Source organism: Petromyzon marinus, chromosome 18 (assembly GCF_048934315.1).
Source record: "Petromyzon marinus isolate PM22_M1 ecotype Great Lakes invasive population chromosome 18, UKy_Petmar_22M1.pri1.0, whole genome shotgun sequence".
Lineage (NCBI taxonomy): Eukaryota > Metazoa > Chordata > Hyperoartia > Petromyzontiformes > Petromyzontidae > Petromyzon > Petromyzon marinus.
The window spans coordinates 6,724,456-6,752,315 of NC_133684.1; the positions used below are offsets into that span (position 1 = coordinate 6,724,456).

At 52.2% G+C, this 27,860-nt stretch overlaps 1 protein-coding gene across 6 annotated transcripts in view; it reads right to left on the reverse strand.

The window, feature by feature from the left end:
- Window positions 1-27,860, reverse strand: part of MYCBP2 (MYC binding protein 2) — a 134,682-nt gene that overhangs the window by 23,905 nt on the left and 82,917 nt on the right. For 2 of the 6 annotated variants that reach the window (XM_032956671.2, XM_032956668.2), the window contains 22 exons: window positions 26,813-26,929; window positions 25,858-25,998; window positions 24,947-25,009; window positions 23,947-24,108; window positions 20,405-20,537; window positions 19,949-20,056; window positions 17,696-17,872; window positions 14,518-16,812; window positions 13,991-14,160; window positions 13,513-13,745; window positions 13,044-13,223; window positions 11,786-11,943; window positions 10,219-10,421; window positions 8,929-9,075; window positions 8,107-8,267; window positions 6,983-7,136; window positions 6,378-6,629; window positions 5,938-6,003; window positions 5,295-5,621; window positions 5,096-5,185; window positions 3,569-3,649; window positions 2,356-2,754 (listed from right to left, as the gene is read on the reverse strand). In XM_032956671.2, the coding sequence (XP_032812562.2) occupies window positions 2,356-2,754; window positions 3,569-3,649; window positions 5,096-5,185; window positions 5,295-5,621; window positions 5,938-6,003; window positions 6,378-6,629; window positions 6,983-7,136; window positions 8,107-8,267; window positions 8,929-9,075; window positions 10,219-10,421; window positions 11,786-11,943; window positions 13,044-13,223; window positions 13,513-13,745; window positions 13,991-14,160; window positions 14,518-16,812; window positions 17,696-17,872; window positions 19,949-20,056; window positions 20,405-20,537; window positions 23,947-24,108; window positions 24,947-25,009; window positions 25,858-25,998; window positions 26,813-26,929 (5,817 nt within the window). The remainder of the gene's footprint in view (window positions 1-2,355; window positions 2,755-3,568; window positions 3,650-5,095; window positions 5,186-5,294; window positions 5,622-5,937; window positions 6,004-6,377; window positions 6,630-6,982; window positions 7,137-8,106; window positions 8,268-8,928; window positions 9,076-10,218; window positions 10,422-11,785; window positions 11,944-13,043; window positions 13,224-13,512; window positions 13,746-13,990; window positions 14,161-14,517; window positions 16,813-17,695; window positions 17,873-19,948; window positions 20,057-20,404; window positions 20,538-23,946; window positions 24,109-24,946; window positions 25,010-25,857; window positions 25,999-26,812; window positions 26,930-27,860) is intronic. The other 4 variants (XM_032956673.2, XM_032956670.2, XM_032956669.2 and 1 more) reach the window with 4 other exon arrangements.

Consider the following 27,860-nt stretch of genomic DNA (forward strand, 5'->3'; position numbering starts at 1 on the left):
TAAATTAAGGTCATTACTATTTTTACCTTGTCATATTGTGACAAAATTTGCAATATTTAAATGCGTATTGTTGGCGGGGGAAACGCTAATGAAATACAACACCAATTTTGCAAAGGGACAGCAGCGTTTATTAGTACAGGGGCAGTTGGAATTATAATTTGGGAGTGGAAAAAAAATGTTTCGAATTAAAAACCTTGTAAATTAGTAGCAATTAACCAGCGAGGAGAGACGGTGCGGAATGGGTGTTCGGGTCACACCGTCAGAAACGGCATCCGGATCGTATCGCGGTTAACGTAGCAGAGGCGCAGCAGATAGGGCTCAGGAGGATCATAATGACCGTGTTTGAGCTGTTTTGCTGACACCGTTGAGGTCCTGGGCTTAAATCTGGGTTTCAGCCGCCTGTGATTGAACGAGGCTCTCCAGTGGCAGAGTTCATGGCCTCTGCCCGTTCACCAATAACTGCAAAAAAAAATCCCCATTAAATTAATTCAGGTTCGCCATGTAATTTGTCAAACTGCAACCACAGGGACTCTTAATTGTTGCAGGACAAAGGTGTGCTTCTAGTGGGGATAAGAGGGCCAATTCAGCGGGCTTTAGAAATAGTTCTGTGATATCTTCTGGGAGCCGCTGTCTGACACAGGGTGGTTAAAACACCGGTAGCCGCAAGGGCTCTTAATAAGACTGTATTCATCAATAATCTAAAGTTAAGAAACTTGCACCTATGTTTCAACTGCGGCACCGCGGCTGGTGGAGAATCAATACGGCGACCGCTGGAGGGCAAGTCCGTTGTGCTCACCGTTACTCCACGGTAGTTGGCGAGATATTTCTACCTTAGTTACTTTAATTTATTGGGTTTTTTTAAATCTTCATTTTGTCACACAGTTAACTAGTGTGACGCAGGTGAATCAACGTGAACACGCCAAATAAGAGAAACAGCATTAAATTTCGATTTAAAGCTTTCGTGACTGCAATGATTCATCTTCTTTGGTTCTTTCGGTAAAGTCACGTAGAATGAGAATAAAATAATAAATTGATAAAATAAAATAACACAATAATATTCTCACGACGTTTCGGCCACAACACAAGCAGCCTTCATCAGGTGAAGGGGCGAGACTGTCTGGTAGGAGAGCGCTGGAGTGAAAGAGCCACGTTCAGATCACGGCCGTTAAGCTGTGTGAGAGGAACAAAGCGCCTTAGAGTCGCGGCATCTCTTCAGAAAGGTGAGAGACTCGATTATGCGACTCTAAGGCGCTTTGTTCCTCTCACACAGCTTAAAGGCCGTGATCTGAACGTGGCTCTTTCACTCCAGCGCTGTCCTACCAGACAGTCTCGCCCCCTTCACCTGATGAAGGCCGCTTGTGTTGTGGCCGAAACGTCGTGAGAATATCATTGTGTTATTTTATTTTATCAATTTATTATTTTATTCTCATTCTACGTGACTTTACCGAAAGAACCAAAGAAGAAGAAACAGCATTGGTCGGGTAGGCAGCAAGTAGCGCTGGCGACGGGCAAGCGCGGCCGTTCCCACATCCAAGGCACTGGCGTGGCGCCGGGGACGAGCCGGGATAGACGGGGAAGGGTGGCAAGATTTACGCGGCATGAAACGGTGCTAAGGAGGATGAAAGATATCGCCGCAGCCACCGCCGTTACGGTTGCTTTATTTACAGGACGCACCACTCACTCACGATCCTTACACGGAGGCAGCCACTGGCAGAAGGCACCTTATTACGTCATTTTATGGCAAAGATCCGCACTGGATCTGGGAACGTGGCCAAACAAATTTTATTTTCTCGGCTGGGATTATGGTGCAAGCCTTCGGTTTTACGATGTGCAATGTACGCATGGACCGGAATAAACACACACACACACACGAAGCTATATCCCAGCTTTTAGACTGATTAATCTTTTGGACAAGGGCTGTTATTGAGTACCAATTGCGAAAAATGGAAAAATATATAGATCTTCAATTTAGTTTCGGATTGAAGGAGACTAGGTGTTGTTAGAACGGATCTATTTGGGCTGATGCGGCACACGAGTGGTGGTGGGGCAGCACTCATGCATGCCAAAGCACAACAAGACAAATATCCCGCATATAGCCTTGACGTACTTTGGGACAAGTGCTGTGAGTACCTATGAAGGCCGACACGGCACATGAGGGGGTGGGGGTGGCCAGCACCATGCCTGACCCCCTTTGTCTTTTGAGGCTGAGTCGACCTAAGGCGATGTCCAGGACCAGTTCATATAACTGTCATCAGCGTTAGGGGTAGTGAGCGGGGAATTGAACTGGGGTCGCCGGGTTCGTAGCGCAGTGCAGCGCACCAGACCACTGCGCTTCACATGTGCGCTGGCGCTCACCTGCCGCTGCACCCTGGGCGACGCTGTGTGAAGCAGCGAGAAGAGGTCCTGCAGGAGCGTCGCCTGCTGCGCCAGGTACGTGCGTCCCACGTTGGAGCCACTGAGTGCCAGCACCATTGAGAGCAGCTCGAAGCAGTAGGCGTCTGTGGCAGCCTCCCCTCCGGCCTCCCTGGCGCCGCTGGGCCCGCCGGGAGACGGCACGGCGGGTGGAGGGAGAGCCGGAAGGACCGAGGCGACGGCGGCCGCGGAGGAGGAGGAGGAGGCGGAGGGGACAGCGGCGGCGCCGGCTGGTGTGAGCGGGCGGGCGTTGGCATTGTCGCGGCTGGAGATTGCAGTCTCCCACTCCTCCCGCACGCGCGTCGTCTCGGTTCGGATGGCCTGCACTATGTGCGCGCACACCTGGGGAAATTGGGGGGTCAGGTGTGCTGCGGCTGGGTGTAACGTGGCGTTCGGGCGTCACGTCACGGTGATTTCCGCGTATTCGGCAAGCACGCAGGTGGAATTACAAAATTATTGTAATTACAAAATTATTGGAATTGGTGGCCAGGTGGATCAGAGGTCAGGGCGCTGAGCTGGAACAGTCGATATCATAGATTCGATTCTGGATTTCAGCCACCTGTGATTGCAATGGTTTCTCAATTCACCAATTAATGTACATATAAATAAAAAACATGACTAAAAGTGGTTCTGCACTTAAATTGATTAAATTTAACCACTGAGGATTCAAGTATGGGTTTGACTGTCACATGATGTACGTTACTCTCAGTGGCAGAGCAGTAGTGCTGCCTTCTGCTGTGGTGATCGTGAATGGGTCTCAGCGGTAGCTCTGTGATATCTACCTCCACACAGCATTATCTAATGCAGTTGCACTGCTCTGTGAGTGTTCCAAATGGGTATTTCATCTCCTGCCATTTCACCAAAAGCACAATAACATTGGAGAAAAAGGACATTTCTCCCCTATCAATTCTAGGTGAACAAATGTCTTAATTCTGCATCACAGTCCTAATTGGTTGGTGTACGATACTAAATTTTAAAGTCACTTTATGATTACATGCCTGATTACCCACATCTTTATAAAATGTCTGAAATGTACTTCCGAAATCATGGAGTGGTCTATTTGCATGGTGGAACAATTCACCAACCCCGTCCACATATTGCTGACCCAGAGGCTGACATTGTGAGCGATGGGTCAAGTCACGAGGCCCCCACCCACCTGCTTCTGGAGGTTGGTGAGCTTGCTGCGGCTGAAGATGATGCCAACCATGTGCTCTTTGAGATCTGCGTCAGACTTGGCCTTGTGACGACAACAAAAAACAGGAGGGGCAGGTGAAGGGTCAATTCAGTCACATTCGTTCGTTCAATCACCCGTGTGAATATCGGTCGCATATGTGGCAGGGTTTTGGGAAGTGTTATCAATTGGTTGCATAGTTTTCAGCACTCAGGCTGCTGATCTTCCAGTGATCTATCACACCATCTCTACTCTATCTCCGTGGTGGTCATACTCTTGAATAACGACCCACTGTCACTAATTCATAACAATTTCCTGGAGGTTATTAGGCCTTCATTCAGCGATGGATTGACAGAGGGCGACACATTACACGTCTATTATTATTCTACATACATGTTATTTGGACTGACAATTTTTATGATAAATTGTTTTAAACTCAAGTGCTTCAAAAACATTGGATTCCCACACGCTTCCTAGACATTGAATGGCTCACGCACTTGGGGGTGCAATGAATTGTCATAATCCAGTCACAATTTGATCAAATATTCAATTACCATATCCCATTGTGGTTCAAGTGAAATCCGTGGAGGGATGAAGGTTTTCTCTGAACCAAAAACTAAATGTTTAAAATGGATCGTAAATAATCGATTCTCACGCACGGAATTCAATGGGCGCATCATCGCGTGAAGAAGATTGGACTTTAATCGACGAGTCGGTGCAACGCCTGCTTAAAAAAAAAAAGAAACCTATGCAGAAAACCCAATCTTAGATAACGATGGTCGACCTGCCAGCGATGATGGGGCACATAACACTGTCGATGCACATCCAGATATCCCGGGTTCATTTCAGACAACGTTGAGCTTCACAGAGGTGGGAAAAAATAGGTAAGGGGAGGGGGTGGGGATGGGAGGGGGGGGTGATGGTGGTTAGGGTCGTCTTCTCGTACTCTTTGGTTCTTTCGGTAAAGTCACGTAGGTATACAATGAAAAAAAATTAAACCACGACGTTTCTGGCGCAACACAAGTGCCCGTCATAAGGTGGAACAACCACAGCAAGCAATTGTTGCTTGCTGTGTTGCGCCCGAAACGTCATGATTTAATTTATTTTTCTACCTACGTGACTTTACCGAAAGAACCAAAGAGTATGGATCCGTGCAGTCACGAAAACTTCAAATCTAGATCGTCTTCTCGTGTACAGCAGGGTGATTCGCAGCGTTCAGCGTTAATGTCGAGGCTGATGAGCGGGTTTGAGGGTTGCCAGGGCGAGTGATGATGTGAATGGCTGTTGTTGGGCAATGAGTTCCATGGTTTGGAGTTGATAGCCAGTCACAATGTGGAGGGGGGGGGGGGCTGCCTCTCATCTTTCCACTGGTGTAAGCGGTGGCCGCACCTTTCGTGCGATGTTCGGGTGCCATTCAGTGCAAACCACATCGGCGTGTAAGGCGATTCCCCCCCTCTCTCTCTCTCTGTGTGCCATTTCCGCAGAACGACGAGTCCACATTAAATGCGGTACCTTGTCATCAGAGTCCGGCGACGACAGCAGCAGCTTCTCCTCCTGCTCGGGCGTGGACTCGCTGTCCCCGGAGATCAACTTGCCGAACACCTGTGGGAGGGAGTGGAACAGAGCAGAGACGGCCGGCGCGGTGAGTTAACGGTCGCTCCAGAACGAGAAAAATCGACCAAACGCTGGGGGGGAGTGCACCACCGCTCACCTGCGAGGTGATGAGCCGGAACACGCGCAGCGTCTCGGCTTCGCAGTTCCTCTGCTGGGCGGCGGCGGCGGCTGACGTGGGCGCCGGCTGACGGGCGCTCTCGCCTTCCCTCCAGCCCAGCACCTTCACCTGCCGCACCCTCAGGGTGTTCTCGGGGCCGCGGAGCTCCACGCGCACCACCGCCGGGCCTCCGCCGCCCACCGGAGGAGCCGCGGCCACCGCGCCAAGGATGGCGGCGGCGCCGGCGGCTTGGGGCAGTGCTTCGGGTCGCAGGGAGCACGGCAGCTCGCAGCCGACCCAGCCCATGTGGCGGGAGTCCAACTCGACCTGGGAGCGTGTGGGGTAGCATGAAGTAGGTGATGTCACGCCGTTGTTTATGGCAAGGCAGATTCATTTACTTCCTAACTGGGAAAGCGTTAGCGAGTCCCAAGATTTAATTTTCTTAGTTGTCCTGTAACATTGAGATATTTGGTCAGCTCCGTAAAAGGGCATTTGGCTTCTTGTGAAAAGAGACCAGAGAAAACCCACTACACATACACAAGGGAGTAGCACTCAAAGCGTCGTACTAACAGATTCAAGGATCCACAAATATACCGCCATTTCATGCCCACCTCGAAGCCCACGCCTCTCACATGTGTCTTACCTGCTTTAGTTTCGTGAGCTCCTCGGTTGTAGGCCCGGCCAGGAATGACACAGAGCTCACTCGGTTCTGTGGGTCGTCAACAAAGACAGGATGAGCATGAACGAGAAATCAGAGAGAACACGAACACCAATTATAACAGGGTCTACACAACCCAAGAGCAGTATCACAAATGAGGGGGCTTGTAGATTCGGAAGTCTATTTATTTGAATGATTTCTTCAAATACTGTCTATATTTATCTTATATCCTCAAATCCAGTTTGCTCCAACGACAGGGGGACAGAGAAAATCAGGACCCAATGAGCTCCACAGGGAGTCGGCAGGCCCTCCCTCCCTCCCCTCCCTCCCTCCCTCCCTCCCTCCCTCCCTCCCTCCCTCCCTCCCTCCCTCCCTCCCTCCCTCCCCTCCCCTCCGTCCCTCCCCTTCCTCCCGTCATGTCGCACCCCGATGTCTCGCGAGTTGTCCACGTGCACGTAAAAGGCACGTGCGTGTAGCCCCTTGCTGCCGCCAGCACCACCGCCGCCGCCACCGCACAGCGCGGTGATGCTCTTGGTCTTGTTGCGGTCCTCGTCGCCCGACTCCCAGAACGTCTCCGTTGAGCCGTCGGTGAGGCTGCCCGTCATGGCCGGCCGGCTCGACGCCTTGATCTCCAAGGACGACGTCAGGTCGCGCAGCAGCGACACCACGCACTGGTCCTGCCGGCGAAACAGCGGGAGCGCCGTAAGTTAGCGAGCGAAGCGAAATAAGTTAAACGTACATATATACATAAACGGGTGCACGTATGTGGCAATGGTGAAGGAGCAACGCTAGCAACACCGAGCAGAGCGCCCGAGCGGCTAAAACGCAGCAAGGTGGCACAGGGAGCAACACAGTTGGGCGCATCGGCAAGTCCTAACACCTGGATCTGTCTGGTGACCTCTTGTAAGCGAGCCTTCAACCCTTCACGCGGCCTCAAAGCACACTGAGCTTGGCACAAGTGCTGTGGCGACGTCACCGTCAGTGGCGACTGACGGCCGGTGTTGTTGTTGTGTGTGAGCGAGTGCCTCACCGGCCCTGGCAGGTCTCCTGGCTGCACGCTGGCGTTGAAGCTGTCGTCACCGTCGCCCTCGTCCGACTTGGACAGGATGTTGTTAATGTGGTGGAACACGTTGCTGTGGTGCAGGAACTGGTGGTCCGACTGGCGGAACTTGAGGCTCCAGCACCTGGGAAACGGAGATCGAAGTTCGTTAAAGACCACGGGCCAATTGCAGAGAAATAATTGTAACAGGCAAGGCGTTGATTTTCTCTGCAGTACGATTGCCTCTCTGAAATAACTTTGGACACCGTTTCTGAACAGCGACATCAGACGTGGTCGCATTTAGACGCTAATTGTGCGCAAATTGTTTTGTAACTAAAGGGCAACATGGAATGCAAATGGCAGTGTGACAGATTTGTATCCAGCCAAGGAACATTATTCACTTCTGTGACTGGTATCTTTCTGTCATCTTCTCTCCAAAGGATTCGGTATTCCGATCCGGAGAGTAGGACTGGTATCAGAGGTTGGAGCGGTGAGCTGTCACCGCTGAGGGTTTGAATCCAGGTTTCAACCACCTGTGATTAAATCAGATTCTCAAGTATAGCAAGGTGATGATCGAAGCCACAAATGACTGTACCGTCACATTTAATTTGGTTCTAATCTTAATATGGCTAAAATCCAGCTCTGAGAATTAAACACATTGGTTTGACTGCCACGCGTCGAACATTACTCTCAGTGGCGAAAGCGGGTGGGAAAGTGTTTCCCCATGCCGTCTGTAATAGATCACTTTGAAGGGATCTCAGAAGTCGTTGTGCGACACAGCAGAAGCTGGATATATATGCATCTAATATAACCACAGCTTTGCTACAAGAAACGCATCCTTACTTCACATTAGCAGGGCAGAACACAATTTATGAAGCAAGAACTCTTAGGATACCGGCACACGTGGCCTTGCTCCCAAGGGGTGTGCTTATATCCACCTTCTACTAGGCCCACTTATATCCTCTAACACGGAGGGCTGCCCTGCAATGTGTGAGAACTGGAGAGAGAGATCCTTATCTCGTGACACGATGCTGACAGCGCGATCTGGACAAGGTGTTAAGTAAAATCAGGCATCGGGCAGAACTGCATGGCGTGACGTGGGAGCGCGATCGAACCTGAGCGCCATTTGCTGGAGGGCGCTGCCGGCAGGAAGTGACATCATGAGGTCCGACACGGTTTGCAGCAGGCGGTGGAACGCCTGCGGGAGCGGGTGGGCAGACTCGCCCGCGATCACGATGTCCGATAGCGGGTGCTCGCAAACGCGCGAGTCTCTCTCCTGCGCAGAGGGCACGTGCAGGGGCAGTTTTATGGACGCCACTCGCTGCTGCTGATATTGCTGAGCTCTCATCATTTCCAGTGGAGGCGCGACGATGCACACACATGCCAATTCTAGAGCTTGTGGGACATGTAATGAATCGCGTTCGTAAGAATCATTGTTTTCAATGCATAATCATTAAGAACTGTGCTTTAATGAATATTATTCTGACTTAATCGGTCTTGTCCAGACAATGGTTAGTGCAGTTTCAAGTGAAATGTCACGAGTTAAAAAAACTTATACATGTCACGTGACAGTTTAATTTATTTGGCAATGTCGGGTGGTGGAGGGACTTACGACACAAGTTTGACCAGATAAATTACATGGTCTAACCCAAAAACAATTATGAATAATACCAGCTGCGAAATCCTACGTTAACAATAAGGCGATACACAACCGTTTATGAATCCACCGCTGGATGAAGGCATTCCCACGCAGTGTTATTTACAGGCGTTATTTGACCATACTTCACCAAACCAGTTGGTGTGGGTTGCTGGAGTACGTGGGTTGGGAGAAGTGCTCTCGGAACTGAGTAAATCTGTGTTTTGCGAGTGTGTACATACACGTCCCGTCCACGCGCGTGCGTGCGTGCGTGCGTGCGTGCGTGCCCGGCAGCCCGTACCTGCTCTCCGCCCTCCCTCCTTTTGTTGTCGTCCTCCTCTTCCTCCTCGGGCTCACTCTGTGCCGGCGTAAGTGACGACACGAAGTGCCACAGGATGTCGTGCAGCGATGTGGTTTGAATCACGTTGCACAGCAGCCAGTTGAAGGCCTAGAGAGCAGGGGTCGGGAACCAAAACAAGAGTAAATCTTTTTCGAATTTGGTAAAAAAACCCAACAATATTTTAAGAGCCGCAATGCACATGAATACCAGACGGCGGTCCTTAATAAATCATGTCACAGAACAGTACTTGATGAGCCGCATGCGGCTCCGCAGCGGCGGGTTGCCCACCCCTGCCCATGGCAAACTGGACTTCCATGGTGAACTGGACTTCCATGGTGAACTGGACTTCCATGGTGAACTGGACTTCCATGGTGAACTGGACTTCCATGGTGAACTGGACTTCCATGGTGAACTGGACTTCCATGGTCAGGGGTCGGCAACCAAAATAACAAGAGGAGCCACATTTTTTTCAAATTTGAAGAGCCGCACTGCAGTCCTTAAAGAAGCGCCGCATGCGGCTCCTGAGCCGCAGGTGGCCGACCCCTGGCCTAGAAGGGACGGAAAAGCCAAGCGCCCTCAGGCACGGTTGTGACCGGCAGTCAAAGCAGACAAACTGCGGAGGCTTTCGCGGCTGCGTTGTCGAGGAGCCCTCCGACGTGTCTTCGAGGCTGTTTGGCGCGATGTCCGACGTTTCGCTCCACGTGCTGGGAGCTTCTTCAGGAAGTTAAAAAAAGGTCGGGTATCATGCCTAGCAAGACGTGGGTGCAACCTGAAAACGCATCATCGAACGTGGACCACTAAAGAGGGCAGGGAAACTAGTCCCCCCATGTTACTTTAATCACTGGGTAATAATCGTAATAATAAATTATCCTTTGCATTTATAACGCGATTAAATGCCTCGGCAACAAAAAGTGTAAAAAATTAGGAGGATCTAAAATAGTAATGTCACCTGACAGGTGCTCTCCACTGCAAACCAACAGAGAAAATTTATAATGATGTTTAATATAGACTGCCCTTTACGCCAGTGAGTTTTTAGGTGTGTTGCTGTGACCTGCAGTGCGGTGGTTGAACAGTGTGAATGAGAAAAAGCAGTTGGTGAACCATAGTAGTAGCAACAAAAAAGCGACAAGGAGGCGAACGACTACTGGCGAGTCTTGGATGCGCTCTCCTTCGACCGCGACTCTCTCTCTCGTTCCCCTCCGTGTCGACTGCGTCTCCATTGCAGGGGCCATCATGCCGGGTCTCTCCTACCTCCATGGCGAACGTGCGGCACGCGGACTTGCGCAGGGCGTGCTTCATGGCGGCCTCCAACGCGTCCAGGCTGTGCCGCTGCACCACGAACGTGAGCACGGGGCACGTGAATGCCCGCTCGCCCTTCCCCGCGGCACGCCGGGCCTGCACCAGCCTCGCCAGCTCCGGCGACGGGTGCCGCAGCAGCGAGGAACCTCCCTCGCCTGCGCCGTCCGGAATGGCACGACAAACCAAAAAAAAGACAGTTTAACACGTAGGCTTTCGCGACCAATATTATTCATAATAAAGGTTTTTGGATTAGATCGCGTTATTTATAAATTTGTCGTAACCCTCCACCACAGAATCTGTTTATTCAATCCTTGGAAGTGACACATTTCCATTTTCAAATGTATCCCTTTTCAAAGTAATCGCCAGACATGAGATGGGGGGGGGGGGGGGTCGATGTCAATGTCCCGCATCTTGATTCGACACGGGTGGAGGGTTACGACACATTTATAAATAACGCGATCTAACCCAAAAACCTTTATTATATATATAAAAAAAAAGACGCACGATGAAAATCCCACATGCTTGTCAGCGGTACGGTCAAATCGTGAGAACATTAGGTGTTCGTGCCGTTCTTACGTAGCAAGGTCATTGATTGGGATTACGCATGGCAATCATCGCCCCGCCCCCCCTACTGGCAGACTAGTCACCGTATGCCATACAGAGGGGTTAACTACTAAACACCATGTCTCGGACCGCATTCGTGAACACAAAGCAGACCTTAAACACGGTAGGACCAACACCTTGGCCGTGCCAGATCATTGTTATAATTCAGTAGGCTCACATGACATTGACTTTTCCAAGACAGAGGTTCTTTGTAAGCCATCTGGCTACCATGAGAGATTCGTTCATGAGGCTATCCACATATACAAGCACAGAGACAATTTCAACCGAGAAGATGGATTCTGGCTTAGGAATCATTGGAAAGATTTGATAAACCATTTCAGGTCTTCATTGATTGTTCATGCTTACAGTGGCTTTCAGACAGCATACATTAATTTTTCGTCTCCCCCCTCCTCTTTTCAGAACATAGATGGACTAGTCCTTCTAAATAAACTGCCAAATCGCTGCGCGTGGCGCTGACGTTTTTTTTTTTATAAATGAATACACCGTTTAAAAATAAATAAATGTGAACCGACACACCTGATGACGACCATTTGTGTTATGGTCGAAACGTCGTGAATTTTTTTTATTGTTTTATATATATTTTATTATTTTATTGTTTCCCTTCAACGTGACTTTACCGAAAGAGCTAAGAATACCTTTGAGAATGTCAACCCACTCCACTTGAGAACCTTGTTTAATCACAAATCAGTGTGGGCGGGTCTTTGACTCACAATGTGAGCCATTGGTGACCGGGATTATACCATCAGCTCGCTCCACTTGTGTACCAGGCTTAATGGTGGAGCGGCTAAAACCTGCGGTGCCGACTCAGTGTGTGGAACCCCGAGCCACCCAGCCACCTCACTGCCAAGAGGATTTTCTATGGGGGGGGTGATGGAGCGGGGTGGTGGGGCCTCACCAGTGTCCCCGCTGTTGACCCGGCGTCGCGCCATGGCCTTGACCTTGGCGGCCCCCGAGTTGGGCTGCTTGTCGTACTCGGAGGCCACAACGGAGTAGGAGCGCTGGAACACGACGCGCTTCCCCCCGTCCACCTCGCCGATGGGACTCGTCTCTAGGCTGCACGACACACACACGCAGACACAAAGTCAATGGTTCCCCCGGTAGCTCATACAGGATGTTGAGGCAAGTGCTGTTTTCAAGAACCTATTAAGGCCGGAACGGCACATGATGGGGTGAGTGGATAGCACCACGCCCGGCCGCCTTTGTCTCCCGAGTGGCGATGTTTACACACTGCACAAGGTACTCATTTGAGGCTGAGTCCACCTAGGTGAGGCCCAGGACCGGTTCAGATAATCATCACTTGGTGTTGGCCGTGAGCGCAAATCGAATCTAGTTTTCCGGGTTCGTAGCATAGCGCACTAACCGCTCCATCAGCTGGACACACACACACAAAGTCAATGGTTCCCCATATAGTTCACACAGGCTGTTGAGGCAAGTGCTGTTAGCAAGAACCTATTAAGGCCGGAAAGGCACATGAGAGGGTCGGTGGCCAACACCACGCCGGGCCGCCTTTGTCACAACCAATGTTGATGTTCAGACACTGCACGAGGTACTCATGTAAGGCTGAGGCCAAGGACCAGCTCAGGGAATCGTCGCCCATGTTGGCTGTGAGCGGGGATTCTAAAGTCTGGTCGCCGGGCTCGTAGCGTAGAGAACTAGACACTGCATTACTGCTCCCCACGCATGTATGTACGGATGCACACACAAGCACGGATGCAGATGAATGAATATTTCCTGGGTCGCTAGTGGACCGGAGAAGGTGGCGCATGACGAATAGCCACAGCCAGAGAGAGAGGCACAGACGTGGTGACGCACGGAGGCGCGCGCACACGCAGATGTGCCACGACAGATATGTGCACAAGCTATCGCAACCTCCACGCTGGCGAACCGACGAAAACCAGAGACCCACTGACCAATAATGAAAGTTGTCTTGGACAGGACACGTTGACACGAGGCTCAATGGCCGGTGGTCAAGACTCACGACGGAGTGGCAGGGAAACAACAGAACATGCCCGAGAGATCGGAGACCGACGACGAGATCATCTCGTGCACGGGTGCCTGGCGGATTGTCCCCATTGGGAGACCATGGGATAGGCGGCGGATGGCTTGGAGTGGCGTTCGCCCCAACAGCGGGTAGCTCGAAGCTGTTCTCTTACCTGGGCGGCAGGGACTTGAGGTTGGTGGTCTCATCGGGCTGGTGTGCGGTGAGCGGGCTCACGCCGGGCGTGACCGAGATGTAGGGCACAGTGACGGACGTGGAGCGCAAGAAGCGCACCTCGTCCGCGTACAGCGTGGGGTCCTGATCCCCGACCAGAACCTCCGCCTGCTGCTGCCTGCTGGTGCACGCCACGCCACGTTCAGGCCACGCCACTCCCAGGCCGAGCCGGGTTCAAGCCACACCACAGTCAGGGTGTGTCGTGTCACGGACACTCCAGGTCATGCCAGGTAAAACAGTCGATCCAAACTGTAAATGTGTGCGAGTCTATACAATACCAATTTGGTAATGTAGCATCTAAACGCGACCTGCATCTCCCTGGCTGCCTCCCACACGCCATCCCCTCCCTCCCTTCCACCTCCCCCTCCCTTCCCGCCACCCTTCTCCAGCAAACAGAACAGTGCGCCCACCTGGCCAGCGTCTGCAGGTACAGGCAGCCCAGTCTGGCGCTCAGCTGTAGGTCGCTGGAGCCCGGCGTCTGCGCGTGCGGCTTCTGCGGGTAGTAGGTGGGGCTGCCCGTCTCGGCCGAGCTGGCCAGCGCCAGCAGGAACAGGGCGTTGGTGCGCATCACCTGCTGCGCCTCCATCGGGGGGAGGGACCGCGTCGTGCGGGACTGCGACGACTTCTTCTTGGCTCGCTTCACCTGCGCCGTGCGCAACAGAAGGCGGCGTTGGGGGGGTGTGACCGGCGTCTCCGAATGAGCATTTGAAACGACAACTCTGCGTACGAATTACGCACGACGCTGACGTATTTTGCCGCGCAGCTTGAGTTTGCGTGGCGAGTGGGAAGGTGAAGAAGTAAGCAGATGGACAGGTGAGCAGGCGAGTGGATGAACAGGTGAACAGGTGAGTGGATGAACAAGCGAGTCGACAAGAGGCAATCTCTCACCTTGTCCTTGGACGCCACTTGCCGCTCGCGTAAGTATTTCTCTCGGCAGCGGTCGCAGATCAGGTACCAAGTGCTGCCACCCATTCCACCGTCGCCACAGTTGCCAGCCCAGCCACCGCAGAAGTTGCCGCTGCTGTTGTAGCCCTGACCGCCAGCGTAACGCCCGCAGCCTGTGGAGGTGAGCAGTGTGGGTAGTGTAGTGGTTAGCGTGCTGCACTACGAACCTGGCGACCCAGATTCGATTCCAGCTTCCAGCCAACACCAGTGATAATTCTCTGAATCGGTCCTGGGCCACCCCTAGGTCAACTCAGACTGAAATGAGTACCTGGTGGGATGTGTAAGCATCACCACAAGGTGGACAAAGGCGACCAGGCAAGGTGTTGCCCACCCACTAGCCTGCGTGCCATAGGTGCTTTCTAACAGCACTGCCCTCCTATAGTCTGTTAAATGCTATACGGGGGATCTTGTCTTTGTACAATCTTGTGTGTATGTGGATCGTGGTGTCCAAGACCAGATGGAGGACTCACCCGGATGAGCCTGCCGCATGTGGTAGGTGACCGGGTACGGGTAGAGTCCCCCACAGAGGTCGCACACCGTGTCCTTCTCCTGCCCTCCACCCGCCGGCGGGACCCCCGCCACCCCGAGTGCGAACTGCGCCAGGTCGCCAAAGTAGTTCCCCCCTCGCACCCTCCCTCCGCCGGCGGCCCCCAGCCCCACCGCCCCTCCGACGGCGCCCCCCGCCGCCCCGCCCGCCAGCCCCCCCTCCGCCTTGTCCTTCTTCTTCTTCTCCTTCTTGGAGCGCTCCTTCTCGCGCCCCGAATCCTTGCGCCGCAGCAGGAAGGCGCCGGCGCCCGGGCTGGGCAGGATGAGGTTCTGGGCGGTGGCGCGGGTGACGGCGCGCGACACGTCCTCCCAGAACGCCACCAGGTGCTGCAGCGTGAGCGGCAGTGCGGAGCGGGCGCGGGAGGCGCTGACGCCGGTGCCGCCGGAGCCGCCGCAACAGCCGCCGGCTTCGTCGGACGACGACGATGCCGCCGGCGCGTCGGGGTCGTCCTCGCTGGGGCCGCCCTCGCGCAGCATGGACAGTACCTGGTTCTTGTTGATGGCACCGGGCGGCGGCATGTTGACCACGCGGAACGTGGAGATGTCCAGCGAGTGCCGGTTCTTGAGTTTGGCTTCCCGCTCCGACTCTGCCGAACCCGTCGCGAGCGCGTCTTCGGCGCCGCCGCCGCCGTCCTCCAACTGCCGCTGCCCTGGCAGTGCCGGCGCGGCCCTGCCCGGCACCGTCACCACGCCCTCCTTGGCGAGTGCCGGGTTGAACTTAAGGTAGGAGGCGCACGCCATGGCGTCGTGCACGATGCCCTCGTGCCAGAGGAAGGCGGCGAACACAGTGCGGGCACACTCCGCCACCGATGGCGACATCGCCTCCTTGGCTGGTCGACTCGACGCGCGTTCACCGGCTTTCCCGGCACCGGCCCCACCTCCTCCGCTGCTGCCGGTACTGCCGCTACCGCTGCCGCCACTGCTGCCGGATTTGTCCTTCTTTACTCGCGCAAAACGGCAAGGGCTCTTCCGCCCCGTCTTGGGCGATAGCCGGGTGTCGAGGTCCACTTTTGCCGGTGCTTTGCCGATGCTGAAGTGGACGCGCGGAGCCGAGTCCGAATCCTCGTCGCTTTTCAGCTGCTGCAGTGAGCAAGGTCCCTCGGCCGACGCCGCCACTGCCAAATCCTCCACGCCATTGGCGGCCACCCTGGCGTCAGATGCCTGCTTCTTACGTCCGTCGGGAGACCGGCCAGCGCCGGTCGACAGTGCGCTGGACGTACACACGGCCACGATCTCGCTGCGCAGGTTCTCCTGCACCACGTGCGCCGACGGCTTTGAGCCACCGGCGTCCACGCCGCCGGCGCCGTCCGCCCCGTTGGCCGAGGGCCTCGAGCGCGGCGATGCCGTGCGGCCGGGCCTGAAGGCGTCCGCGGCGGGGCCGGCGCGCTTGCCCTTGCCGTCCTTGCCTTCGCTCGTGTCCACCAGCGCGTACGAGTCCGACTTGGAGCGCTCGCGCGGCGGCTCGCGCTTCACTTTGAGCGAAGCGCCGTTCTTCCCCGCGCTGCCACCGCCAGCACCGCCGCCGCTCTTCTCCCGCGACGGGGACGAGCGCGGCGACTGTTCTGACAGCGCCGCTGCCGCGGTCTTCACGGCCGCGCTCGTTGACCGTGCCGGCTGCTCTGCCGCACCCGTCGGTGCCACGGCCACCGATACAGCCGCCGCCTTCGAGCTGCTGGCACCGCTGGCGGCAGCGGCCAGCGGTTTGGCATGCCCCGGGCTGGCGGGTCGTGCCGCCGCGTCTCCCGGCGGCTGCTTGCCCGGTGCCGGGCTCGCCGGCCGCACCTGCTCCGCCGCCGGCAACGTCTTGGACGCGCCGGGGCTCGGCGAGCGACCGCCGTGCGCCGACGCCGGCGCCTTCACCTTGGGCGACGCCGACCTCCCGCCGCTCGGCACGGGCGACTCCGGGCGGAAGACGACGGGCGAGGCGGGGCGGCGGGGCGACTCTGACTTGGGCGCGACGTGGGAGTTGTGGTTGGGCGAGAGGGAGCGGCCGTGGTGCGACTCGGAGCGCAGTTTGGCGGCGTCGGATTTGAGGAGGAGGGACTCGGCGGCCGTGCGGGGCGAGGGGTCGCCGCTCTTGGAGGAAGCCCGGCCCGAGCGACTCTCGGTTCGCGAAGACTTGGCGTCCGACTTGATGCGGTGGGAGGCGGTGTCGGTGCGCGGGAAGTGCAGGGCTCCGCCGAACGCCGGCTCCACCGCCTGCAGGATGTCCTTGCCACCTTTGGGGTTGGGCCACGGTTATGGTTAGCGAACACAGGCGTATTCACAGGTGAAGCACGGTCTTTCATTTTTAAAATCACCGTTGATTAGAGGTGGCCAGGGGCGGCATAGAGGACGGACTGCCGTGCCGGCATCGCTGAGATCCTGGGTTCAGTGCCGGTTTTCAGGCCAGCATCTTGGTGGTGATGGCTCAATTTTTTCAACAACACGTTACGAGCCCCTTGAGCCACCCGACCACCTCTCGTGGTCACGACCTCGCGCGTCGCAATCGTACATTGGACACTTTGTCGTTGTAACGCGCACGAACGCCCGGTTCGGGAAAACGCTGCGACGGTGAATGGCAGCGGCGCCCCAGTCTCAACATGCAAAACAGAACGGCGACCGCAAGGAGAAGTGAGGAGGACAGAGGAAAGGATTGGATGTGCAAGGTTGTGGAGAATCACTCTGGGCTGTGCTGGGATCGATGAGGATTGTGCCACAGCTCACTGCACTGAAGCTTAACTCAGGAAGGATGCAGCAATGCTGAAGTAGTTGGTGCGCTGAGTTACGAACCCCAGCAACCTGAATTTGATTCCCAGCCTACTCCCAACCATCCCAAACGCGCATTGACCAGCGTGGTGAAGTATGACCCGCCAACCACAATGACTTACATAACGTGGGGGGGTCTTCACCCAGCAGCGTTTCCACAAAGTCCTGGCCCCATTTGATTAACAAAGCAAATGCACCGAAATAAATAACGTCACTGCAATGTCACTGGAATGCATCGGACCGTGGCAATTCAAAATTTTTCTCACTTCTACAAGCCGACAGTGAACCACCCTGTGTGGTGGTGGTGGTGGTTGGGGGCAAGGAGGGAGGGAGCGAGGTGGGTGTGGCGTGCACCTGTGGGGTTGGGACTCAGGAGGGCCTGCCCGAACACAAAAGGGCCGTGCGCGAGGGAGAAGGGGGGAGCAAGGGGAGCCGGCGGGGGCCTGCCTGGTGGCCTGCACGCACCGCCGCCCCCCGGCAGGAAGGGTCGGGCCTGCGTTGCGGCCTCCAGCACGCCACTAACGTGCTCCCCTACACTCGCCAGCAGCACAACAACAACAAAAATCAAAAAGGAGACCAGCACAAAACGTGGTGACGGGGGGGGCAAGCACTGGACAGACACACGAAACACGGGGGGAGGGATGGGTGGGGGGTGGAGAATGCCAACCGAAATGTACAAAAATAAATGATAGGATCAATAAAACACGCGGAAACACACGAGGAAAGAGGGAAACATTAACAAATAATAATGAACAAGGGCCACTTGATTTTACAAATGCCTGAGTCACTGCCACGAAACTAAAATAAGTCTGAAGTAGTAACAGTCACCGTTCGTTTCGGCGTTTGTTTACAGCCAAATTTTTTGTTGTGTTGGGGTTCAAATATTCTTCCGCTGGGCTGATTATTTTACTTAAAGGAAATAAACGAATGTCAAAAAAACAAGAGAATGCCAAGGTTAACCTAGGGGACAAGCACTTTGTAGACCAACGGGCAATAGTCCGCAATGGACGCTGGGAAACAGCCCCAGCCGCCAGCCGAGCCGTGCCAAGCTGAAAGAATCGCCGAGGGTAAAAGATTACGCTTGCTCTGAACGGGTGGGCAAACAGCCATGCAGACGCGAGCATCAGTGAGGGGCAGCAGCGACGAATGGAGGGGACAAGGTGAGAGTGGCGAGGGCCGAGAGGGGAAAGCGGGCAGGAAGAGGGGGCTGCAAGTGCGCATGCAGGTGGGGCAGCAGTGCCTACGCACACAACAGGGTTGTGCGCAGGCAAGGGATTAATGGGTAGGCGAGGGGTTATGGGTAGCTCGGGTAGGTGCACCTCATGATGCTTCAGCAGTGCAGCGTGAACCCGGGCATCCGGGGAAGGGATTGTGGGTAAGGAAGAAATTGTGGGGGGAGCCCTGGACAGGTGATCGTCATTCCGCACGAGTGCAGTGTGACGACCTCCCCACCCCACAGCTCCAACTCCCCACCCACCCCCGGTACAACCACACAGCAGGCTTTTAGGCAGCTTAATGAGCCCAGGCCAGCGAGAGGGTGCCGCGTGAAGGGTCTCGCTCTCCCCCTCACTTTAGACATCAAATGCTTATGTATACAGACTGTGGGTTCATTCTGATGTATGGCGCCGAGTGTGTTTGTACTGTGTAGAGCAGCAATACAATTGTAAAGACTATTAATCAATATCACTCAGAGCCATTTGTCAATCCACAGGCGCTCATTAACAGTGTTTGGCAAAACGTTCAAGGCTACAACGGGGGATCTTTTAGTCTTTGTCTCTGCGGTATCTTTCCCGCATATGCGAGTTTCCAGAGTAGAAATGGTACGTTTGAAGGCTCCCTCTCACTCGCTGCGCACAGTTTCTCCCTGCTGGGCACATCAAGGACGCATCGGCCACCCGACGATCACGCTCAACAACCGTGGCCTTAACGCAAACGAACTACAGCGATAGCCAATCCCCAGCTGCTACCTCTACTTTTATGAAAAATAAAAGTAGAGGTAGCAGGAGAAACTCAAAGCAAAGCTGCAGCGCCGCGAGTTTAAAGCCACGAGATGCACGAGAAGCTGGACCGGTGTTTCCTGAAGAAATGTAGAATTGGTAGTGCACAGCCAAACCATTTGAAGCACGAACAACTCAACATTTCTTTTGGGGATATTTAGTCAATTTGTGGGGTTGCTCACAGGTCGAATTAGAAACGCACAAATTGAGGTGCAGTTCAAATAGCGCAAGAAACCACATACAAACAGGAAGGTAGACCAAACCGGTGGAAACAATTGCCCAAGCTCTGTGGTCCAATATTATGATGTTTGGCAAACTCTTTTACACATGGGAGGAAACCTGGGTACCCGTAAAAAAAACCCATGCATGCGAGGGGGTGACCCTTAATCCCCATACAGATGGAACACAGCTGGAAATAAATACACTTGCTGTATGGCCATCACGATGACCGCGAACCCCTGCCTCCACAGGCACTGGATTTAGGGCGTGCACGCAACCACCGCCCGGAAAATGTAATCAGCCGTGTCGCAATCCGTCGCCGCCGTTCAAGAGGACGAAAGTGGAGGGCTCTCGTTTCATTCGCGGGCCATGCGGCTCATTGCGTACACACCCAGCATGAAGTCGAAGCCCTGCAGGTTCCCATCCGCCCCGTTCATGGCGGAGACGGGCACCGGGAAGGGACGCCCCATGGGGGCCTTCACGCCATCTGGGCTCTCGTCTGTGGCACAAAACAAAACATCGCCTTATGTAAACCGGGCGACCATCTTACCTGCGGGACAAGTTCGTGCACGAGTATGTAAACTGAGTGCCATCTTAGCTCGGGGAGAAGTTATTGCAGTGTGGGACCCTGCGGAAGAGCGCGGGACACTGCTGAAGGGCACAGGACATTGATTACGAGTGTGGGACACTGCTGAAGAGCGCAGGACACTGTTAATGAGCGCGGGATACTGACGAAGAGCACGGGACACTAATGAAGAGCGTGGGAAACCGACGAAGAGAGCGGGATACCGATTAAGAGTGTGGGAAACCGCTGATGAGCATGGGATATTGATGAAGAGGTGGTCACCTTCCGGATGCTTGAGGTAGTACATGCCGCTGCGGTCACGCGCCAGTGACCAGGCCTCACCCTCGTCGCCGTCACAGTACTCCACCATGCTGCTCCGCTCCAGCTGCACCCACAGCCCCTCGCTGTTGCTCACCTGCATACACGCACACACACACAAACACTTATTTATACGGGTACGTGTATCCACGCACGCAAGGACAGGCACACACATGTACATAGGTACGTGTAAAACACACGGGCACACGCACGAAGCCACAGGAGTCACGCACGTGTACATAGGTACCGTACTTTAACACAGGTACACGTACCCACAGGCACGCAGTCACACAGGCAGGCATGTGCAATACAAAGACAAAAATCCCCCGTATAGCCTTCCAAGACTTTGGGGCAAGTGCTGTAAGCGAGCACTTATGAAGGCCGACAAGGGGGTGGGTGGCCATCACCATGTCCGGTCGACTTTGTCTCCGCACGAAGCTTACAGATGGACATACACAAGCATGCAGGCACACACTTTATGACAACAAAAATACGTGACCTACACAGAAGATTCAACGACTCTGCCATTCAGTGACCTGTTACAATTCGGGGGCAATGATTCAATACACACACATCGATTATTTTTTGGGCATTTTCAGGCGCAGGTGGCATACTGTAATGAATATTTCATCAATAATGACGCCACGTCATAGCATCAAATCTCGGGGAAATTGTGTCGGTCGGTATTGGTGCGCATGCACCTCCGTGTCAATGAATGCGAAACTTCATCTGAGAAAGAAACTCAATTAGTCACGTGGATCACAACTCCCAGGTGTTCTCTCCTCCCCACAGTGCAAAATGGTGACTTCCAACTCTCAAATGAGTCAATCTCGCATACCTACAGTGGTATGAATCGATACATATATACACACACACACACAAACACATGAAATAAATATGAACATGATAATATATTAATATTATCAACTAAATTATGTATATAAATCCAGAGGATTATCATGCTTTGAATCCATAAAATAAAATAGTATTAAATATTCAATATATTAATATTTCATCATTTTATCAATATATTATAATAATACGTATAAAGACATTTGGAAGAGGAGAAGCTGCAACAGCATGAATAGAAATACAAGCGGGTTGAAAAGAACTGACCCAGCATGCACACTACTACGCGATGATTGCGAGCATAAACACGAATATTTAATCGACCCGGTGATTAATGGTTATTCTTCCACAATCAATGGCTTGCATGTATGTTGAACTTATTTCGCACCGTACATAGCCAACCGTGCTAATCGGAGGCTTTCAGGCGACCCCAAAACCTCCGTGTAACCAATGCCTTGCGCGTACGTAGAAAAAATATATATTAACAAAATTAAACGTACAATTATTCGAGTTAAATCCATCCGAATTATTTTTGGAATGAATTACACAACAGAAAAACGGAAATATTTGGGACACGCGGCCAGAATGTAAACAGGAGATGGAGCGCTGCCTTAGGGGTAATTTAATCAGTAAATCACTTTGAAGTTGAACTATGTATGTACGTATGCTGAACTTCTACCACACCCTACATAGGCAACTTTGCTAATTAGAGGTCCGGGCGGAAAAAGACAACAAACATAAAAGCCTCGTATTACCACGTAGACTTTCGCAACCAATATTATTTATAACGTTTTTTGGGTTAGATCCCGTAAATGTCCCGTAAACCTACCTCCACCCGACAAAGCCAATTAAAGTGGTACCTTGGTATACGTCGTTATTTCGTTCCAGAAGGTAGGACTTATACTGAAAATGACGTCTACCAAACGAATTTTTCCCATAAGAAATAAAGGGAAGGAAATAATCCGTTCCAGAGTATAAGAAATGATATTTTATATGGCATATTATACATTAGTGGGGTTGTATAACATAATGTAGACACTTCTAAATTTAAAGCTTTCGTGACTGCTAGGATCCATACTCTTTGGTTCTATTTGGTAAAGTCACGTAGGTGAAAATAAAATAACAAAAAATCACGACGTTTCGGCCACAACACAAGCGGCCTTCATCAGGTGAAGGGACGAGACTGTCTGTCAGCGCTGTCCTCCAGACAGTCTCGTCCCTTCACCTGATGAAGGCCGCTTGTGTTGTGGCCGAAACGTCGTGATTTTTTGTTTTTTTTATTTTCACCTACGTGACTTTACCCAATAGAACCAAAGAGAATGTAGACACTACTTATTACTAAAATGCATACATAAATTAAAATAAATGCGTAAATAAATTAAAATAAATTTAAATAAAAATAAAAATTTGACATCACTTTACCTTGCTGAAAATTCACGTTAAAATGACAAAAAATACGTGAAAATTCACAGAGAGTTACAGCAAGGTTTGTGCACTGAACGAGATCTACAGGCAGACTGAGAAGCGGCGCTTTGTTTCAGTCGTGAACGGGGTCTACGTGGGTACGCGGTGACTCATCCCGACCCATACAAGTTCTAGCAAGCGCCTCGTATCCCAAGACATTCTTTTCTCGTCAAAACACGACGTATACCAAATTCTATGTATTCCAAAGCGGTCGTATACCGAGGTATGACTGTAGTAAGGTTGGTCACGTGAACAAAACGTGTCAATTAGTTCCTACTTCAGCACACCGGTATGTTGGAGAAGAATGCGCTGGCGATTACAACCAGCTTCATCAGGCAAATTCTGGAATTGTGAAGAAGTCTATTTCCGGTCTTTGAAGTTTGACTCCAATCCAAGGAGCACAGATTAGAGCCACAAAATGTGAACGTGAAAATAAGAGAAAAGGTTTGAGTAAAGAGAACAGTACAATTATTCATCCATTAAATTAATCATTGTTGAATTACTCGCGACGGAATTCATTAGTTTGTTATCCTTCAAGAGCTACAGGGGGTAATTAAAAAAACATCTGGAAGCTGAAAATTAAGTCTTCTACTTTCACTTGGTTGATTGACACAAGCAGAACAAATTGTACCATCGTGTTTATAAAATGAGGCCTTGTATTAAAAATAATAAAAACTTTAACTGACATTGACAGTCCCCCGACATGTGCTGTACATTTAATTTAAATTTTATTTCATAAAAACCATGTAGCACACCGTGCACGTGTATGCGTGTTAACCCACACGTGGCTTGCGTATGCGTACATTCAGGTTTGACAGTGTGCGAGTTGGGCTCTCTATTCCGATGTGATGTGTTCATGCATTGAGTGCATTAATGAGAGCGATAGAGTAGCGGCCAGCATGCTGCGCTCCAAACCCAGTGACCCGAATTTAATTTCCAGCTCATGGTTAACACCAGTGACAATTATATGAACTCGTCCTGGGCCTCCCCCCTAGGTCGTCTCAGCCTTAAATGAGGATCTGGTGTAGTGTTTAGTAAACCTCACCACCGGGAGACATGGTGCTGGTCATCCACCCCTTCTCTGCCGTGCCGGCCTTAAAAGGTGCCCGCTAACATCGTTTGCCCCAACAGTCTGATAAAGGCCATATAGGGGATCTTTGTCTTTGTCTGTGTAACCGCGGCAGCGTCCCCACCTCGCCGAGCGCCTTTATCTTGTTGCCGAGCAGCAGCGTGCCGATGGGGATGCCGCGCATGCTGGGCCGGCTCCGCACGTTGTGGCCGGACGTGCCGGTGCGAACCACCACGTAGAAGCCGGGCCCACCATGCAGCCGCGACGACCGCTCCTTGGCTCCCACCTGGTCACATCGGGAACACCGCCCACGTGTGCCAGGGGTTCCGCTCACGTGCCACTGGTAGCGCTCGCGTGCCACTGGTAACGCTCGAATGCCACGGGTTCCGTTCGCTTGCCACGGGGTTCGCTCATGTGCCATGGGTTTCGCCGTACGCCGACACCAACCACACTCCGGATACGTGATAGGGCAGCTATCGAGTCTGCAGGTGGTGAAACTGTGCCTGGGCCCATGAGTCGGTGGGGCAACAGAAGCCACGTTACAAAGAGGGGGGGGATAAATTGCACAGGGGAGCTCTGTGCCCCCCCCCCCCCCATTGAATGCCTTGCACCAGAGCCCATATCCCATTTCGGCCAAAAGAACCCACCACGCTTCTACACTGAACCATGGCCCACTGCCATATGCACTTCAGGGGCAACGATGAGAGGTGGCACCCTGGTTGGCACGCTATGAATCCTGACGTGAATTTGAGTTTGATTCCCAGCAACAGTGAATATCGGTGACGAGTGATATCTGTACGTGTCGTGGTTCCCCCTCCTCCCCTCTTCACCCACCCGCTCTGACCGATGTAGTGAAGTATGCTCAAATAACCCCTATGACCGACACGGCATGGGGAGGTAGTGGATTGACAAAAGGCTGTAATTAATCTATCAATAAAGTCATAACGGAGGGGATCAGTCCATAAGACGCAATGTGGTGTATGTATGTTGAACTTCTTTCGCACCGTACAGAGCCAACCGTGCTAATCAAGGTGCGGTTACCTGTCCACATGGCTAGCAATCTGATAAAATGACACACTGCACGTGCCTCATAATGTGTACACACACGTCCCACGTGACCTCACCTCTGAGAGACGCCTCCCCACAGCCTCCTTCAGGAGACCCTCGTAGATAGACTTGGGCTCCTGCTGTTGGGAGGGGGTTGAGAGGTCGACAGGCGGACGGGAAACAAGCAAACACGATCTCACAATGTGTGACAGCGGCCCGAGTGTGCTTTGTGTACAGTATCGTCGGAGTTACGGGATGGATCTCGTTAGCTGCTGTGATTAAGGACTTAAGACAGTGTACTTAGGGTCTGTTTGGCTCATTTGGTTAAGCTAGGGGTAGGACTAAAGTCTGCGTGGGTAACATGGCTATGGCTAGTATTAGTTTAAAGTTGGTGTGATCTCACTATGAAGCAGGGTTAGAGCTTAGTTGCAGAACATGATCTGTCCTTCAATAGGCCCCATTAGGATGCCCTGTGATGCACTGGCGCTGCGCCCTAGGTGCCACGGGTTTGCCTGGCGCTCGTTGTTGTTTTGGTTGCTCTGTCTCGGGCTGTGCAGTGGTGTTGCCCTCTCTCCAATCTCCCATGATTTCCCTGCCCCAACACATCCAAGATCAAAAAGTCTTCAAGGCCAAAGCTAATGACAGCACCCACACCTCATACCTCATTGCCAACGCTTTCTACCCTCCACCAAATCCAGTAGCTGCTGTGCAGTCGACGTGTGACCTTCAAGATCGGCCCTAGCAGTATCCCACTATGTGGACTTAGGTCTTCCACTTGGTCGCCAGAATCGTGGAGACCACTCCAATTGCTGTCTCGATATCCAGCCCTCACCCATTCTTAAAGTGTTATTGGCCCGATCGTACCTTCTTCCACAATGTCAAGCATTTGGCAATTCTACTCAAATTCAGAATCATTATCAACTGCACTTTCGGTTTCGTTGGCCACTTCCGCGTTCACGGCACCACCATTGTAACGCCGGACGCTGACCTCCAGAGGCGCCAGCAGATTGCGTCCCAGGTGCTGGTTGAAGGAGAGGCACCAGGCCTCGGGGTTGCCGTTCACGTTGGAGACGTACTTGCGCACCATCTCGTCGCTCAGACGCAGCCACACGCCATCGTCATTGTGAACCTACCCGACGCGGCGCGACACGACGTGCAAAAATGATCGTTTGGTTTTGATTTAAAGCTTTCGTGACTGCAGTAATTCATATTCTTAGCTCTTTCGGTAAAGTCACGTTGAAGGGAAACAATAAAATAATAAAATATATAGAAAACAATAAAAATTCTCACGACGTTTCGACCATAACACAAACGGTCGTCACCTGATGACGACCGTTTGTGTTATGGTCGAAACGTCGTGAGAATTTTTATTGTTTTATATATTTTATTGTTTCCCTTCAACGTGACTTTACCGAAAGAGCTAAGAATATGAATTACTGCAGTCACGAAAGCTTTAAATCAAAAATGTATATATTTAGTTTAGCGAAATACGTAGAGGTGTCTCAATCGCAACAACAGAGGGGCTGAAGCGCCGAGTACAAATTACATAGAGAACAAATCCTGAACGAATGAAAAACAATACAAATGAGGCGCCAAAAACCGAGACAATAATGAATTGTCAAATTGCATCGCGACCTCAAATTGTAACAATTTATCATATTGTGGAAGGACGGAATCGTTACATCCAAAATAAAGATCGGCCAAGTATCAAACAATAGTCAGATGGCCTAAAGCAGTTTCTTTATTTACCCATAATGCACCAGAACAACATGTAATGGGGTTTGTAAACACTCGTTGGTTGTACGCTGTCAAAAATTCTGCCTCCACCACCAGGTTTCACGCTGTACCCCCCCCCCCCCACCAGCCTCTTGCGCCCGCCTCGCCCCAACTCCCCGACCAACTGTGAGCTCGGTATGGGAGGACGTGAGGACGCGAGGACGAACCTCGTCGATGAAGGTGATGGTGGCGTTGACTTTGACGATCCCGATCTGCTCGCTTTGGAGGGATGGATGACTCCGCACGCGGAGGCCGGCGCTGTCCCTCATCGAAAACCTGCGCACCTACAAGCCCCCCCCCATCACCACTGTAATTATCACTATCACCATCATCGTATTTATATATACGTATATTTTTAAAAACACAGATGCTGAGTGCAGGCACCAAAGGGCCCAAAACGACACGCGATGAGCAGCAAAACAGCACAAGCAAAGTTGTAAGAGATGAGAGTGGTGTTTTTTTTTATTGAGCAATGTTATTATGAGAGTGTGGAAAGAGAGACGATGGGCAGGGACTTTCAGAGTGCAGCAGTGTGAGGGAAGAAGCAGAAAGAGAAGTGTTGTGACCTGCAGTGTGGGAGCTGAACACAGTATAGGATGAGACGAAACACCCTGGTACAGAAAGTCCTCAGCATAGGAGGAGGAATCGTTGAGTGCTGTTGTAGCGATAGAAGAGTGATAAGGAGGCGAGGGAATGAGTGGGTGCTGGATGATTAATTAATCTGACTGCTTTATGTTGCGTTCCATAATGTATTCAACATATGACGTCATGAACATCATCAGCATCATCATCACCTTCATTGATGATATCAATTGCATCGTGATCATCCCCTTCATACAGATTATGATCATGATCGATTATCACTGACATCATTAGTCAATATCTCCATCGTGCACATCATCACAGGCAACGTAATCATAAACAAAAACATCACCATCATTGGCATAATCCACACCATCAAATTACATAAGCAGACAGTACGCCTCCATCACATATCCGTCTCTCTACGTAAGAAAATTTAGGTTGGCAATATTCCATCAGCCATGAAGCCTTCTGGGAGCGCACAATACCAGCATTTTTCTTTCAATGCAAACAAACTCTGGAGTGGTTTCAACATTCATTGTCTGCCCAGCAGAGCCACGCTTGCTTGCTTGAACCAATGCTGGTGAAGTCGCAGATGTTGTTATCCCTCATGACCACTTGGCCACACACTTT